The 15,901-nt window shown below is 43.0% G+C and overlaps 1 protein-coding gene across 2 annotated transcripts in view; it reads right to left on the bottom strand.

Moving 5' to 3' along the window:
- Positions 1-3,826: 3,826 nt before the first annotated feature.
- kiaa0753 (KIAA0753 ortholog) overlaps positions 3,827-15,901 on the bottom strand; it is a 34,915-nt gene continuing 22,840 nt past the window's right edge. For both annotated transcript variants that reach the window (XM_033046224.1, XM_033046225.1), the window contains exons 12-18: positions 13,121-13,208; positions 11,979-12,062; positions 11,711-11,881; positions 8,432-8,513; positions 6,328-6,448; positions 4,776-4,997; positions 3,827-4,146 (exon numbers count right to left, since the gene is read on the bottom strand). In XM_033046224.1, coding sequence (XP_032902115.1) covers positions 4,005-4,146; positions 4,776-4,997; positions 6,328-6,448; positions 8,432-8,513; positions 11,711-11,881; positions 11,979-12,062; positions 13,121-13,208 — 910 coding nt within the window. In that variant the 3' untranslated portion in view covers positions 3,827-4,004. The remainder of the gene's footprint in view (positions 4,147-4,775; positions 4,998-6,327; positions 6,449-8,431; positions 8,514-11,710; positions 11,882-11,978; positions 12,063-13,120; positions 13,209-15,901) is intronic.

Raw genomic sequence — 15,901 nt, 5'->3', positions numbered from 1 at the left:
GCTGTGGAATGGTTCCAACATTGTCTTGGTCGCAAAGATAGTGGCACCCAACAGACCTGTGGATTACAGCTCTTTTCCCTGCAGCAAAATCTGTAACCAGGAAATCCTTGCAGAATGCAAAGGAGCATCAGTGGGCAGATTATTATTCAAGTGTCATTTGAGAGTACTGCTACCAACATCTGTGACTTTGTTAATGATAGAGAATCTCGACCCGAAACGTCACCCATTCCTTCTCCTCGGAGATAGACAATAGACAATAGGTGCAGGAGTAGGCCATTCGGCCCTTCGAGCCAGCACCGCCATTCAATGTGATCATGGCTGATCATCCCCAATCAGTACCCCGTTCCTGCCCTCTCCCCATATCCCCTATCTTTAAGCCCTATTTAGCTCTCTCTTGGAAGTATCCAGAGAACCGACCTCCAATGCCCTCTGAGGTAGAGAATTCCAGACTCACAACTCTGTGAGAAAAAGTGTTTCCTCGTCTCCGTTCTAAATGGCTTACCCCTTATTCTTAAACTGTAGTCCCTGGTTCTGGACTCCCCCAACATCGGGGACATGTTTTCTGCCTCTACCGTGTCCAAACACTTAATAGTCTTATATGTTTCAATAAGATCCCCTCTCATCCTTCTAAACTCGAGTGTACAATCCCAGCCGCTCCATTCTCTCAGCATGTGACAGTCCCACCATCCCAGCTTGTCCCGCTGAGTTACTCCAGCATTTTGTGTCTATCTTTGAGCACATTAGCCAGATTGGATTTTTTTCCTACTTCCGTTCAGTCAGTACATAATGCCTATAGTACTTCCTTGTGGTCAGTACATAATGTCAGATGACTAAAGGTGTGGGATTAAACCTCTGGATATAATTATATATAAAGAAACGAAACTCTTCCAAATAAATACCAGCGAGCAATATAAAACGTTCACCATTAAATATTTATAAATATGATGTATCTCTCCACAAAATAACAATGTCCAAGTCAGCCCAAACATAAGCTTTAAATACTAATTATGCAATAAGTATATGTAAACACACGAGTTATTAAATCTTATAAACCAGAATGCAGCTTTTGTGCACAAGATATTGGATGATGCAAAGTTTGAGAAAACATTAGCTTGTATAATCTTTAAACCATGCATTAAATAATTGAGCTACAAATATTGAATAGCTCAACGATACTGAGATAAGTTGTAATAATTGGGCTGTAAACCTGAACAGACTGTATTGGTAAAAATCTCAACATTGTGCACCAGAGGTAATAGGGGGTTGCCTCCACAATAAATACCTCTTCTATATTACCCATTGCTTTCCTATTCTTCTCACGCACACACCATCAAACTTCCACCTTCAATGTCACTAAAGCAAAACTGGGCCCCCCCCCCTCCCTTAATATTGTCACAGTTCCCGTATATACAAACTTTTAAATTATTCCTTCAAAGCTGGCGACTCAAGTCGACGACTATTCACTCAAGTTCCAAAAAGCCAACACAAGGTCACGCCAACTAGCTGAGATTCACCTCGCCTGTCAAAAAGCGGGAGTTTGCAATTTAGCTCGCAACTTGGAATTTCAGCTGCTGATCAGAAACAAAGATGACCTGACTCATTGCGCCCAGATTTCAGAAGGCAAAAATTTCACATCTTTCATTTACTCATCAAATTAATGAGAGTTCAAAATAAAAGTTCATTGTTCCTACATTACACCGAACAATGAATTAAGGTTTTAGTCAAATACAGTACACCTGAAAAAATCTGTCAAAAAACAGATTTTCTATTAAAATTAACTTGCTATACTTGTTATTTTTAAAAATCAAGGCGCATATTTCCAAAAGGTGCGCTGTTAATAAAAGTCAAGTGTTTATTCCAATAAATCTTTCTCCAAAATACAATTCTTTAAAAGTTTAATTTAAAATGCCCTAGATAAATCCTCTTCCCAAACTTTTCCTAACTTGGCTTCAAATGAACGGCCATGATTCAGGCAGCATTATCGGAGCATGATGAAGGGTTGTTGCTGGAATGTTGCTGCGCTCATTATGTAACAAAAATGTGTTGCATTTTTCAGTATGGTTTCTGACCAATGCTTATTAAAATGGCGATTGAGTTCATTTGCTGTTATGTCTTTAGACCTTAGACATACAGCGTGGAAACAGGCCATTCAGCCCACCGAGTCCACGCAGACCAGTGATCACCCCGTACACCAACGCTAACGTACATAACAATTTACAGTTTTTACCGAAGCCAATTAACCTCCAAGCCTGTACGGCTTTGGAGCCGCTGGAGAAAACCCACACGGTTACAGGGAGAACGTACAAACTCCATAGAGACAGCACCCGTAGTAAGGATCCAACCCAGGTCTCTGGCGCTGAAAGGGAGCAGATTTACCGCCGTGCCACCCTGTTAACTAGATCACTCATGAATCATCTTGAGGAATATTAGCTTATTCTAAAAAAAAGAATTATGGGGAAAATAAATTTTGTCAATTTATTTAGCTAAAAAATATATATATATATTTTGTATCTATAGCTTATGGTAGCTTCTGTAGCTTAATGGGAATTGTTATTACCTAAGATTCACAAACTTCAAACTTATTCAATTTTAATATGATATAATTTCAGTGGGTGTCCCGATGCACTTTTTAATGGTGATCAGACATTTAAGTCATGAACTGTAATTGTTAGCACGTGGAATTATTCAGAGTACTCAATTCATATTTAAGTTTGGCTACTGAATGAACCAGGAATGGAGGGTGTTTCATGGCCATCACTGGTTCCTACGAAATAAGAGGTGATGGTGGTGGTGGAGGCAGGGACAGTAACTACATTTAAAGTGGCCTCTGGACTGGGACTTGAATGAGCCGGGCATAGAGGGATGTGGCACAATGCTCCACATTGACACGATGGGCCAAATCACCTGGTTATGCACTGAACACTTCTATGTCTCGAAATGACTCGGATAAATGTGTTTCAACAGATTTGACCTCATCTTTCTACAATCTTTCCACGACAGTATGTTGTCACTGAGTGGACACAAAATGCTGGAGTAACTCAGCGGGTCAGGCAGCATCTCTGGAGAGAAGGAATAGGTGACGTTTCGGGTCGAGTCCCTTCTTCAATATCTGAAGATGGGTCTCGACCCGAAACGTCACCTATTCCTTCTCTCCAGAGATGCTGCCTGACCCGCTGAGTTACTCCAGTGTCTATCTTCAGTGTAATCCAGCATCTGCAGAACCGTCGTACATATTAAAAGCACAGACCTGCACAAAGATGCAAGTTACTTAAACGCAACTGAGAACAACGAATGAACTTATCCATCGGTTCAACAAGCAAATGAAAACCTGCAATTGCATTGAGGGGGAAAAAATATCCCAGTTCTTGGTAAAATTAAAATATAGAACTCCTAGCTTTCTCTCATAAACAAGATGAATAAGCCATTTTTTGTCACAACAGTTGGCAAGGTATACATTGTACGTAATTATTCTCCAAATTATGCCAGCGAGTGGGTCAAATAAAGAACTCAATTATATACATTGCCTTTCGAGCGTCAATCTGTACAAGAGCGAAATCAATTCACTAATTGTAATTGTGGAAGGTTATGTGTTTCTTGTGCTTAAACTGCTAAATTAGATTCAAGTGAGGCTATTGCTCTGAAGTAAAGGAAGCAGATCTTCTATTGTCTAAGCACTTAAATAAAACTGTTTCTAAATGAAATTCAGGTGTGCTGATTTGAGAACAATACATTTGACCATTCACCGACTTGTAAAAGCCAAGGACAAAGCACGATACGACTTTGAAAGTCTATTTTGTAAACTTAAGCCAAAGAAATGAAATAGATACAGCATGAATCGTTTAAATTTATGCCAAGGCTAAGATAAAACCACATAAGTGTTACACAATAGGATTAAACTTATCAATCGGCTCAAGAAGCAAATTTGTGATGCACATTCTACGTATTATGCACACATTATATTTAGTGCCAGTTTATAGTTTTCTTTGGTGAATTCACACAGCGCATCACTCCTGCTTGGCTCGGCTCTCCTGCTCGACAGGCTGCATGAACTCAGCAGTGAACAAGGCTTCTGCGTACTCTTCACATGCATCCTGGAACTCAGTTGCAACTTCACTCAATCCTCCTTCCATGAGCTCTTCAGACAAGCTGGACAAAAAGGGGACAGCACATCAGTAAAGTCTATAACGTTTGGTTATAAAAAATGGTCGTAGGGAAGAAGCTGCCACTGAACCTGGATGTCACAGTTTTCAGACTCCTACACCTTCTTCACTCTTAAACACTCTTGCATTGTAACACTTGGCACAAACTCAATGGGGGCAACAGTAATTAGTTAACATTAGTTTAGTTTTACACGAAGGTAGACACAAAATGCTGGAGTAACTCAGCAGGTGAGGCGGCATCTCTGGAGAGAAGGAATGGGCGACATCTCGGGTGGAGACCCAAACGTCGTCGCCCATTCCTTCTCCCAAGAGATGCTGCCTCACCTGCTGAGTTACTCCAGCATTTTGTGTCTACCTTTGTGTAAAACTAAACTAATGTACAGGCAGCACCCATAGTCAGGATCGAAACTGGGACTTTGGCGTTGTAACGCAGCGACTCTACCGCTGTGCCACCGTGCCCGCCCATATTAAACACATATTAAAAAATGGGCATGAAACCTGAAACAACATTCGATTGATTGAATCTGCAATTAAAAAATGACTACCGGTTCATTAATGCATTATTCTGCACAGAATATGGTAATTACTTGCTCATAAATGTTGTGTATTAATTACCTTTCAGCAATTAACCACGGGTTAAACTTTCCCACAGGTTCATGCGAGATCATCTTTAGGTAGAGGTTGAATCTTTCACGATAGTTGTGCATATTCTGAACCAATTTTGGAGGAACGGCAAGAACAGTGCCACTCTGTCCGTGCTTGGATAGCCTCTGCACCAAAGGTTCCAACACCGATGCAGGCTCCGGCCTTCCACTGCATTCCAAGTCATCAAGAGGTCTAAATTCAAGCATGATAAACGTTATGACAAAATTATTTTTTATTATAGTTTCGTGTCTATAATTTTGTGCTAGTTATAAAAGATGTCTCAATGTAACATGATAATTTATGACACATGAAATCAGATTTCTTGTCTTCTCTGTAACTTCATGCAATTTATTTTTACCAAATACATTTTTACGATATAATTTTTTGACATAAAAATCAAATCTTTTTAACTTGTCTGTTCTTAGTTCAGTTTATTGTCACGTGGACCAAGTTACAGTGGAAAGCTTAGTTCAGTGAGACAGCGCAGGAATAGGCCCTTTGGACACCGACCAGCGATCCCTGCACACTAGCACTATCCTACACACTAGGGACAATTTACAATCTTTACCAAAGCCAATTAACCTACAAACCCGCACGTCTTTGGAGTGTGGAAGGAAACTGGAGCACTCGGGGAAAACCCACGCAGGTCACAGAGAGAACGTACAAATTCTGTACAGACAGCACCCGTGGTCAGGATCAAAGCCGTGTCTCTGGCGCTGCAAGGCAGCAACTCTACCGCTGCGCCACCATGACACCATATCCCCAGCCAGTTGTTTGTACAGTGTTAAATCACATTATAACAAATTGAAAGAATATATTAAGAGAAACTAATCAAGCGAGAGGGGGAAACTTTGCAGGAAGTCAATAGACTACAATACAAAACTGGGAAAGTTATTTTGCCTAGTTCATGAAAGAGCTTGCTCATTTTCTACTTTCAAGTTGTAACAAAGAGCTATAATTGTAACAGACCTCAGGCTTTAGCCTTGGTTATTATACTGAGGTGGAAACATAAGTAATTCCCATCTTAATTCTTTAATACCGGCGACCCCTTCGTTGCTGAGGTGTTGCGTTCTTAGAAAACAGTCTGTATCACAATTTTCTGTAACACAATGTTCATCCATGCATGGTCATAGAGTCATACAGCGTTGAAACAGGCCCTTTGGCCCAACTTGCCCATGCCAACCAACATACACTTTCCTGTGTTTGGCCCATCCCTCTACACGTATCCTATCCACGTACCTGTCCAAAGACAGGTCATTTTTGGTCAAGAAACAAAACTTGGAAAAATAGGAATTTTGTGGTTGTTTATTTAGTTCCCCCCCCCCCCAAAATTAATATTATGAGAGAATTTTATTTTTGTATCCCAAATTTTTGAGAAGTGAATTGGGACTATTATGAGAGCAAGTTTACATTATCCCAACAGCCGAAATGCAGGGGTTCAACTATAACAAGTGTAGAGAGGAGGAGGTAGATGTTTAATAAATCCACTACAAGTAGAAACAGTGCAATCTTCACAACTCACTCAGCTTGTGTACATCTTGGATCCATTAGGTCTATCATATCTTCACCTGGCACGACGCTTCTGCTTATCCTAATTGGCTGTGGAGCACGTGGTTGTGTGTCGATCAGCACAAACTCTCTTTCTGCGAGAACAGATATATTCATACAACATTTTTCAGATGGCATGTCAACATTGCTTTCATGGCGGTAAACTTCATGAACACGTTTTGGTTCTGCATTTCATGTTTGTATGTTCTAAGAGCAGAATTAGGCCATTCGGCCCATCAAGTCTATTCCGCCATTCAATCATGGCTGATCTATCTTTCCCTCTTAACCCCATCCTGCTGCCTTCTCCCCATAACCCATAAATGTACATACAATATCCAGAGAGATGCTTGAATCCAGATGAATCTTAGTAGCACTAAAACCTAGTATGATAATCAACAAGTTTTAACCTTTATAAAGGCAGGAGTATTAAAAAAGCAAGACAGAATTTTTAAAGTACCAATATTATTGATAGTGGTTTATTTGAATAGATCTGCGCAAAAGACATATGCTACAGATGGCAGTCAAAAGTGCTGGAGAAACTCAGCGGGTGCAGCAGCATCTATGGAGCGAAGGAAATAGGCAACGTTTCGGCCCGAAACGTTGCCTATTTCCTTCGCTCCATAGATGCCAAATACAGCAAACAGTTCTGAAGATAATGTCGGCACCTTTTATTTACATAAATCTTTTGCACAGAGTATAACAAGAGTATAACGGTTAGCCACCTTCTATCTCCTCTTTATTCATGTACTTCTATAAATATGACTTGGTTTTGCATTGCTTCATGCATTGCATTTTCTCCAGATCGCCACAAGCATTTCTACAAACTGTCCCGACCCAAACCCATACTACTAGCTAGAAGTAGGCACAAAGTGCTGGAGTAACTCAGCGGGTCAGGCAGCATCTCTGGAGAAAAACGATGGGTGAAGTTTTGAGTTGGAACCCTTCTTCAGGCTGAAAGTAGAGGGGGGGGGGGTGGGAAGAGGGCGAAAAGCTGGAGACGAGAAAAGACCAGGACAAATCAGGGCCTGGATAGAGTGGATGTGGAGAGGATGTTTCCACTACCGAGAGAGTCTAGGACCAGAGGCCATAGCCCCAGAATAAAAGGATGGCAAAAATGCTAACTAAGGGGATCAAGCATGTATTCAGCAACACATAAAGAACTGGCTAGGCTACATTTTCCAGGAATACGATCGAATACAAGTTGGTTTGCTGTCTAAGGAGAGATCTGCTGCTAACTTTGTTTCAATTTTAATAATAGAATAGCTACACATTCTTGCCCCGGTTCCAACCTCTCCCCATTCTGTGAAAATGCCGCAGAATAGCTGAAAAAGATCAAATTCATAAGAAAAAGGACAAAAACCAATATCAGGACTGCTTATCTGGCAGGTAACAGATATTTACATTTTATTTCAGAAGGAACTGCAGATGCTGGAAAAATGGAAGGTAGACGAAAATGCTGGAGAAACTCAATGGGTGAGGCAGCATCTATGGAGCGAAGGAATAGGTGACGTTTCGGGTCGAGACCCGAGGGTCTCGACCCGAAACGTCACCTATTCCTTCACTCCATAGATGCTGCCTCACCCGCTGAGTTTCTCCAGCATTTTTGTCTCCCTTTTACATTTTATTTGGTATGTACATAAATATTTGGTCGCCCTTGCTTTCTCTCTCCATCTCAACCCCCTTCCCAACTCAGTTCTCCCACTAGCCTTACTGTCTCCGCCCATATTCTTTCTTTGTCCCCGCCCCTGACATCAGTCTGAAGAAGGGTCTTGACCCGAAACGTCACCCATTCCTTCTTTCCATAGATGCTGCCTCACCTGCTGAGTTACTCCAGCATTTTGTGTCTGCCTTCTATTTTATCCAGCATCTGTAGTTATTTCCCAAACAAATATTTACAAGCAGTTTAACATCAAGAATTTAGATGGAATTTAACTACACATATCTTGTATATTCTGCTTGAGCCACCAGTCAGGCTACATGGCACAATACAGGTCAGCACCCTGTGACATTGGAACCATGCAGTCGAGACGAAAGACTTGCTAATACAGGTAACTCACTGATTCACACAACATTATTACCTTCCTTTCCTTCCTCAGCCCAGAAAACAGGATCGGAGTATTCAATCTGACACATTCTTCTGCGAACCGACTCTTCGTATCTCTAGCAATTTATGGTAAAACGAGGAGAAAAAAAGTGTTATAAAAAAAACTTTAAAAAAAACCCCAAATCATCATTTCTTTTAATGTATTCCACAATGTGACAAAAAGGCTGTTTCTCGTGGGGGGGAAAAATACAATGGCATGCACCTGAATTTAAGAGTTGGAGTTTCTGCTTGAAAGCAGAACCATATGTTTCTCCTCGAACAATGTGGATTTGGATAGAACTCAATCCATTGATGTCGTGCACAGGAGCCAGCCGAATGGCCCAATTCTGCTCCTAGAACTTATGAATTGTGAACTTCAGAACAAATCAAGGGCACCATTAACAGGCTTGAAGAACAAGTCATTCGATGGGAAATACAAGGAAATAGTAATAAATAGATTTTTTTAAATAAAAAGGTCAACGTATATTTTAGGCAATCAAAAACTTAGCAATGACAATGGGAAATAAAATAATAAATGTATACATTTTTGCTGCAACACTCAGGTATTGTATTGTGTAAGAGGTTCATCATTACTGCCGCAAGTAGAAACATAGAATCATAGAAAATAGGTGGAGTAGGCCATTCGGCCCTTCGAGCCTGCACCGCCATTCATTGTGATCATGGCTGATCATCCAGAATGTTCCTGCTTTTCGCCCTGTTCCTGTTTTTTCCCCATATCCCTTAATTCCGTTAGCCCTAAGAGCGGCCAATGGGGGCGCTGCGAGACGGCTGCCCTGCCAGCAGCGTGTTCGTCATTTCTTTTTTTTTAGTGTGGCCAAGTGTTTGTTTAGGTGTCTCTCAGTATGTCTTATGTGGGGGGTGTTGGGGAGGGGAAAGGAGGGGGGGAACTGTTTTCAGTCGCCTCCTCCACGGAGAGGCAAATTTTTCCATGTCGCCTCCCTCGCGGTCTAACATCATGGATTGGAGCGGCCTTTCCCGGAGACGGGCCTGGAGTATCGGCAGCAGGCGCAGCGTGGAATTTCCCATCGCGGAGCGGGCGAACCCTTGCCGGGAATCGCCAGAGAGGGCCTGGTTCGTTGACATCATGGGCTGCGGTCTGTGGAGCTTCTAGCCGCGGGCGTGGAGTGGACTTACCATCCGGAGCCTGGGATCGGTCGCTGGGGATCGCCGGAGAAGAGCTCCGACCGCCGGCCTGTGGCCTATAATCATCCTGATGCCGCTGGGATGCGGAGCTTCTAGCCGCGGGCAGGGTGTGGACTTACCGTCCGGAGCCTGGGATCCCTTGCTGGGGATCGCCAAAGAAGAGCTCCGACCGCCGGTCTGCGGCCTATAACATCGTGAAGCTGTGGACTCCAGTAAGAAAGTGCCGATTCGGGACCTCCAAGCCGCGGAGTGTGTTCGACCGTCCCGACGTCGGAGTTCAGATCATCCCGACGAGAGGGCCTGTGCATCGGGCTGTCTGTACCGGCGACTACAGAAGATTTATGGCCCCAACCATGGATGAACAAAGGAGGACTGGCTGAACTTTGTTGCCTCCCACCACAGTGAAGAATGCCGTGGTGGATGCTTGTACTAAATTTTATTGTGTATTGTGTGTTCTTTTTAAGTGTATCGCTGCTGGCAAATTCATTTCACTGCACCTTCGGGTGCATGTGACGAATACAATTGACTGACTTTTGAACTATATCTAACTCTCTGCTGAATACATCTAGTGAATTGGCCTCCTCTGCCTTCTGTGGCTGAGAATTCCACAGATTCACAACTCACTGGCTGAAAAAGTTTTTCCTTATCTCAATCCTAAATGGCCTACCCATTATTCTTAAACGGTCACCCCTGGTTCTGGTCTCCCGCAACATCGTGAACATTCTTCCTGTATCTAGCCTGTCCAATCCCTTAAGAATTTTACATGTTTCTATAAGATTCCCTCTCATCCTTCTAAATTCCAGTGAATATAAGCCCAGCTGATCCATTCTTTCATCATATGAGTCCCGCCATCCCGGGAAGTAACCTGGTGAGCCTACGCTGCACTCCCTCAATAGCAAGAATGTCCTTCCTCACATTAGGAGACCAAAACGGCACACAATATAGTATAAGAGTACAATAGTATAGTGTATTAGTATAGAGTACAAGTATAGAGGGGGAGATGTCCAACTGTTAACACTTGTAGTCGTATCTTATTGGGAAGCCAAAAAGTTAGAACATTCCTGATTTTTAAATAATTTTGTTTTGTTAAAACAAGATTCGCATTGATGCATTGGGGGCGCTGTTCTGGCAGCAGCCATGTCAGCAGTGCGTCAGTTTTTTCAACTTTTTTTTATTTTTTAGTATGTTTTAAAGTGTGTATTTAATGTTTCTTTGTGTGTCTTGTGTGGGGGGTGGTGTGGGGGGGTGAGGGGGAAACCGCTTCGGTCGCCTCCTCCATGGAGAGGCGACTTTTTCCAGGTCGCCTCCCCCGTGGCCTAACATCAAGGATCGGCGCGGCCTTTCCCGGAGACGTGCCCGGGGCTTCAGCGGCGGGCGCAGCGTGGACTCTCGGCGTGGAGCGGGTGAACCCTCGCTGGGGCTCGCTGGAGGGGAGCGCTCCGTTTCGCTGGCCCGGGGCAGCCGGCAGCCTGAAGTCGCAGCCTGAAGCCGCGGTCTGCAGTCTACAGTGCTTCTGGCTGCGGCGGGGACTTTAAATCTTGACCTACAACAATCTAAAGCCGCGGTCTCCGGTGAGGAAGAGCCGATCCTGGACTGACTCTGGACTCTGGTCCTGTCCACGGGGGGAAATGGAGGAGGACTGGCCAAATTTTTGTGCCTTCCACCACAGTGATGAATGCTGTGGTGGATGTTTGTGTTACATTTTGTGTGTTCTTTATTATTGTATCGCTGCTGACAACCCAATCCTTGCCGGGTCACTGCTCGTGCGGTCGACCGGTCGGTGCAGAGAGTAGCTTTGAATGTTTGTCTCTTCGTTACGTTGTTTGTGTCCCTTTCTTTTTTTAAAAAGCTACTGTAATGCGCCATTTTGAATTGCCCCTTGGGGATGAATAAAGTGTTTGAATTGAATTGAATTGAATTGAATTGAATTGAAAAAGGTTTTAAACTGCGTGCTTGAAATACAGCAATTAATTGCACATATCCATGATGCTGGTATGACAGAGGATCTGAAGGAGAATATGGTTTCTAAATCTATTGTAGCCGGTTGTCAAGGGGAGGTGGAATCTAATGAGTAGGAACCAAAGAGACAAACTAAATGGAAGATAATTACCTCCATTTCTTCCATCCTTTGCAGCATGATCTCCAGTGTAGGGCCGTCTTGCATCGTCAAAGCTTCTGAACGAACCTTTGCTTCCGAGTCCAGACTCAGTAATTCTTGCGCTGTGTCCTCCAGCAGCTCATCCAATATCTTCTCACCAAGGACGTCAGCACTGGCTGCAGCCTGAGGGATCATCACCACTGTTGGCGTTAGTAATCACACTCGCACAACGGGGGAGTTTACTGCAGTAGAGCAAAATCACATTTTTAATTCTACTCACCCTATCAGCAACTTTTAACGATAGATGTTGTTGTAGTGAAGAGCTATTATTTCGAGCTTTCCTCTCCCAAGAATCACTTATGATCTGTTGTATAGAAAGAATCACCATCTCAGATAGTCTTTCAGAACCACATTTCACATGGAGTCACTCGTGCAGTGCCGTGGCTAATTTGGGTGCTTTCGGCATCTGAAGGTGACTACCATGTATGGGTACACATCAACAACACACAGCTCTCAGCATTTTCTTGCTGTAGCCAAAGACAACAAAAGGAGTTTTCAATCACCATTCAACAGAGGAGTTAATATCAAAGAGACTTTGACCAATTTATTTGAGCACATTGCTGGAGGCAAAATAAACTTTCAACAAATCAGGCATAACACATCTAATAACGTAACTCACTGTTATTTCATCGCACGTTTGTGTTTCTACAGCTATACTATGGCTCAAGTTTCCAGCAATTTCCAGTAAATGAAATATGTAATGCTAAATGGTGCAACCAGCTTATATTTTGAATTGAAGATAGGCACAAAATTCTGGAGTAACTCAGTGGGACAGGTAAAATCTCTGGTGAGAAGGAATGGGCGAGAGGTCTGAAGAAGGGTCTCAACCCAAAACATTCCTTCTATCCTGAGATGCTGCCTGTCCCACTGAGCTACTCCTGCATTTTGCGTCTATCTTCGGTGTAAACCAGCATCTGCAGTTCCTTCCTACACATTATATTTTGAATTGATGTTCTGCTTAACTCTGTTAGTCCTAAGTCAGTTTTTTCTCCCGTGTCATTTTTATTTCTCAAAGGAAAGAACATTTGTTGTGAATTGTATTTCTTTAAATGTCTAATGGCAAGCATGTTAGCATACAAGCAATTTTCCAGTCTAACTTCAGAGACTTGCCATCATTCCCATGAGACTGGCTTTCCTAACATTCCAACCTTTAGTTTCGTGCAGAATTGCATTTCTGAAAGTTGAGAGATGTTTCTCTCAACTTACTGTTGAAACATAATAATGTGGAGATATCAAATGACAGGCTCAATAGTATTTTGATAGGAGAAAGTAACAGGAGCAAATACAAAGTCAGAATATTTAAACTATAACAATTGCTCCACCTCGAGGTCCAAGTCAGTTTATGAAATTAAGTATCTTTACCTGTGCTTTATCCAGCAAGGGCTGAAGCCTCTCACGAATTTCCTCCTCTGCTTTCTCAATCAATTTATTGGGGACTGCAGTTTCAGACCTGAATGAAGAATTGTTACTGAACTAATCATTTAATGGTCATAGTAATTTAACCACTAAAAATATAATCAGGTGTAACCACAACACCAACAAGACTAAGGAGTTAGTGGTGGATTTTAGGAGGAGAGGAACACCCCTGTCTCCATCAATGGTGTAGATGTGTAGTTTACCAAGGAGTACAAATACGTTGGAGTTTACTTGAACATGAAACTGAACTGGTCCAGGAACTCCGAGGCCCTGTACAACAAAGGACAGAGCCGCCTGTACTTTTTGAGAAGGCTCTGCTCCTTCAACGTCTGCAGTAAGATACTGCAGATGTTCTACCAATCGGTGGTGGCCAGTGCCATCATCTTCGCTGCCGTGAGCTGGGGCAGCAAGGCAAAGGCCGCGGATGCCAACAGAATTAACGCGCTCATCTGGAAGGCTGGCTCCGTCCTGGGAGTCGAGTTGGATTCATGGGAGGTGGTCCTGGAGGGGAGGATGCTCCTCAAACTGCGGAGCATCCTGGACAATACAGCTCACCCCCTCCATGACACACTGGTCAACCTGAGGAGCACCTTCAGCAACAGACTGGTTCCACCAAGATACAGAACAGGAGATCCTTCTTCCCTGTGGCTATCAAACTGTACAACTCCTCCCCCTTCTGTCGTGGGGTAGACTGAGACTGACTACCCCCACACCCCTCCCAATCTTTGCACATCCCCCAAGCCTTTCCACTCGTCATTTAAATTTCATGTATTTTGTGTTTTTGATTACTGTTGACAGATCATTTTCCCTCCTGGCATAAATGAAGTTATATCATATCGCATCGACCTGAAACGTCACCTATTTCTTTTCTCCAGAGATGCTGCCTGACCCACTGAGTTACTCCAGCTTTTTATGTTTAACTCCACTAAATGTTCTGGCTCCCCACTTCCCCCCCCCCTCCTCCAATCTTTGCACATCCCACATCCTTTCCACTCGTCACTTTAATATCACGTTTCATGTATCTTGTATTGTTGGCAGATTCATTTCCCTCCTGTGGTAAATAAAGTTCTATAGTATGGTATCGCATCGCAAACCGTGAATCCGATTTATAACTGAAGGTGGAACAAAATTCACATAATCCAGTCTGAAAGTCTGATCATTATTTCTTTAAAAGCATTTCAATGGCCCACATTGAGCCACAGCAACGTGTAATTTCTCCTTATTTATAGAGTCATAGTCACACAGTGTGGAAATAGATCCTTCGACACAATTCCTCCATGCCAACCAAGATGCCCCCATCAAAGCGAGTCAGATTTGCCCTCATTTGGCCCATATCCCGCTAAACCTTTCCTATCCTTGTACCTGCCCAAGTGCTTTTTAAATGTTGTTATATTTCCCGCCTCAAACCATTTCCTCTGGCAGCTCATTCCATACACCCACCCCTCTCTATATGAAAATGTTGCCCCACAGGTTCTATTAAATCGCACCTCCCTCACCTTAAATCTATGTCCTCTGGTTCTTGATTCTCCTTCACTGGCTAAAAGCATTCACCCCAACTATTCCAATTATTTCAGGAAAAATGTTTTTAAAAAATTTAACTCAAAATTAATTTGCTAAAAATTAAAGGAAAAAAAAAAACACTATAAAAACTAAATGAATAATTTATTAAGAGGGTTTTAATGCTTTAACCTTGAAGTTGTTTGAGCCATTTAAATCTTAACGTTGGGTGGTTTTAACTTAAATGTTTCTGAATGTTTTGGATGCATTAAATTAGTTTTAAGGCTTTAAAATCTTCCTGCCACATCAAAGGTATCAAAATCTTCCTGCCACATCGCCAAACTCAGACCCTCTCTCACACCGCCTGCTGCTGAAAGACTCATCCATGCCTTCATCTCCTCCCGACTGGACTATTGCAACTCACTTCTCCTTGGCATCAGCTCCACCTACATCAACCGACTCCAACTGGTCCAGAACGCAGCCGCCCGACTCATCACCCACACCAAATCCTGGCATCACATCACTCCAGTCCTCAAAAAACTTCACTGGCTTCCCGTCTCCCACCGGATCACCTACAAAATCCTGGTCCTCACCTACAAAGCCCTCCACCATCTGGCCCCCACATATCTCATTGACCTCCTCTCCCCCTACCAACCCTCACGGTCCCTCAGATCCACATCAGCCGGTCTCCTCTCCATCCACAAGTCCAACCTCCGCAGTTTTGGGGACAGAGCCTTCTCCAGGGCAGCTCCCAGGCTCTGGAACTCCCTCCCCCAACTGATCCGCAATTCCGTGTCCCTCCCCATCTTCCAGTCCCGCCTCAAGACCCATCTCTTCACCTCTGCCTATCCTTAGCCCCACGTCCCCGTCCCTTTTCATCTGTGCATTAATTGCCTCATGCTGTGTTTTGTATTGAATTCTGTCTTTACTTTGTGTACTAGTCATGTCTCTACTATTTATTTCATTCCCCTTACATGTTTTTCCTATACATGCTCAATTTTTGTAAGGTGTCCTTGAGACTCTTGAAAGGCGCCCATAAATAAAATGTATTATTATTATTATTAAAGGTATGACAATCAGCTGATAAAATGGGTTTTTTTCCCACCTTTTTGCAACCATCCATATTTTATCATGGACAGCCTCTTGCTAAAGGCTCATGCAAGCTGGGAGATTGTGAAGGACAAGTTAATTTAAAGCAAAACACAGCTGGAAGCCAACATCACAGTGCGA

The sequence above is a fragment of the Amblyraja radiata genome, chromosome 28 (assembly GCF_010909765.2).
Source record: "Amblyraja radiata isolate CabotCenter1 chromosome 28, sAmbRad1.1.pri, whole genome shotgun sequence".
Classification (NCBI taxonomy): domain Eukaryota; kingdom Metazoa; phylum Chordata; class Chondrichthyes; order Rajiformes; family Rajidae; genus Amblyraja; species Amblyraja radiata.
The sequence above is the reverse complement of the archived record's forward strand: the minus strand, read 5'-3'. Positions and strand labels throughout refer to the sequence as shown.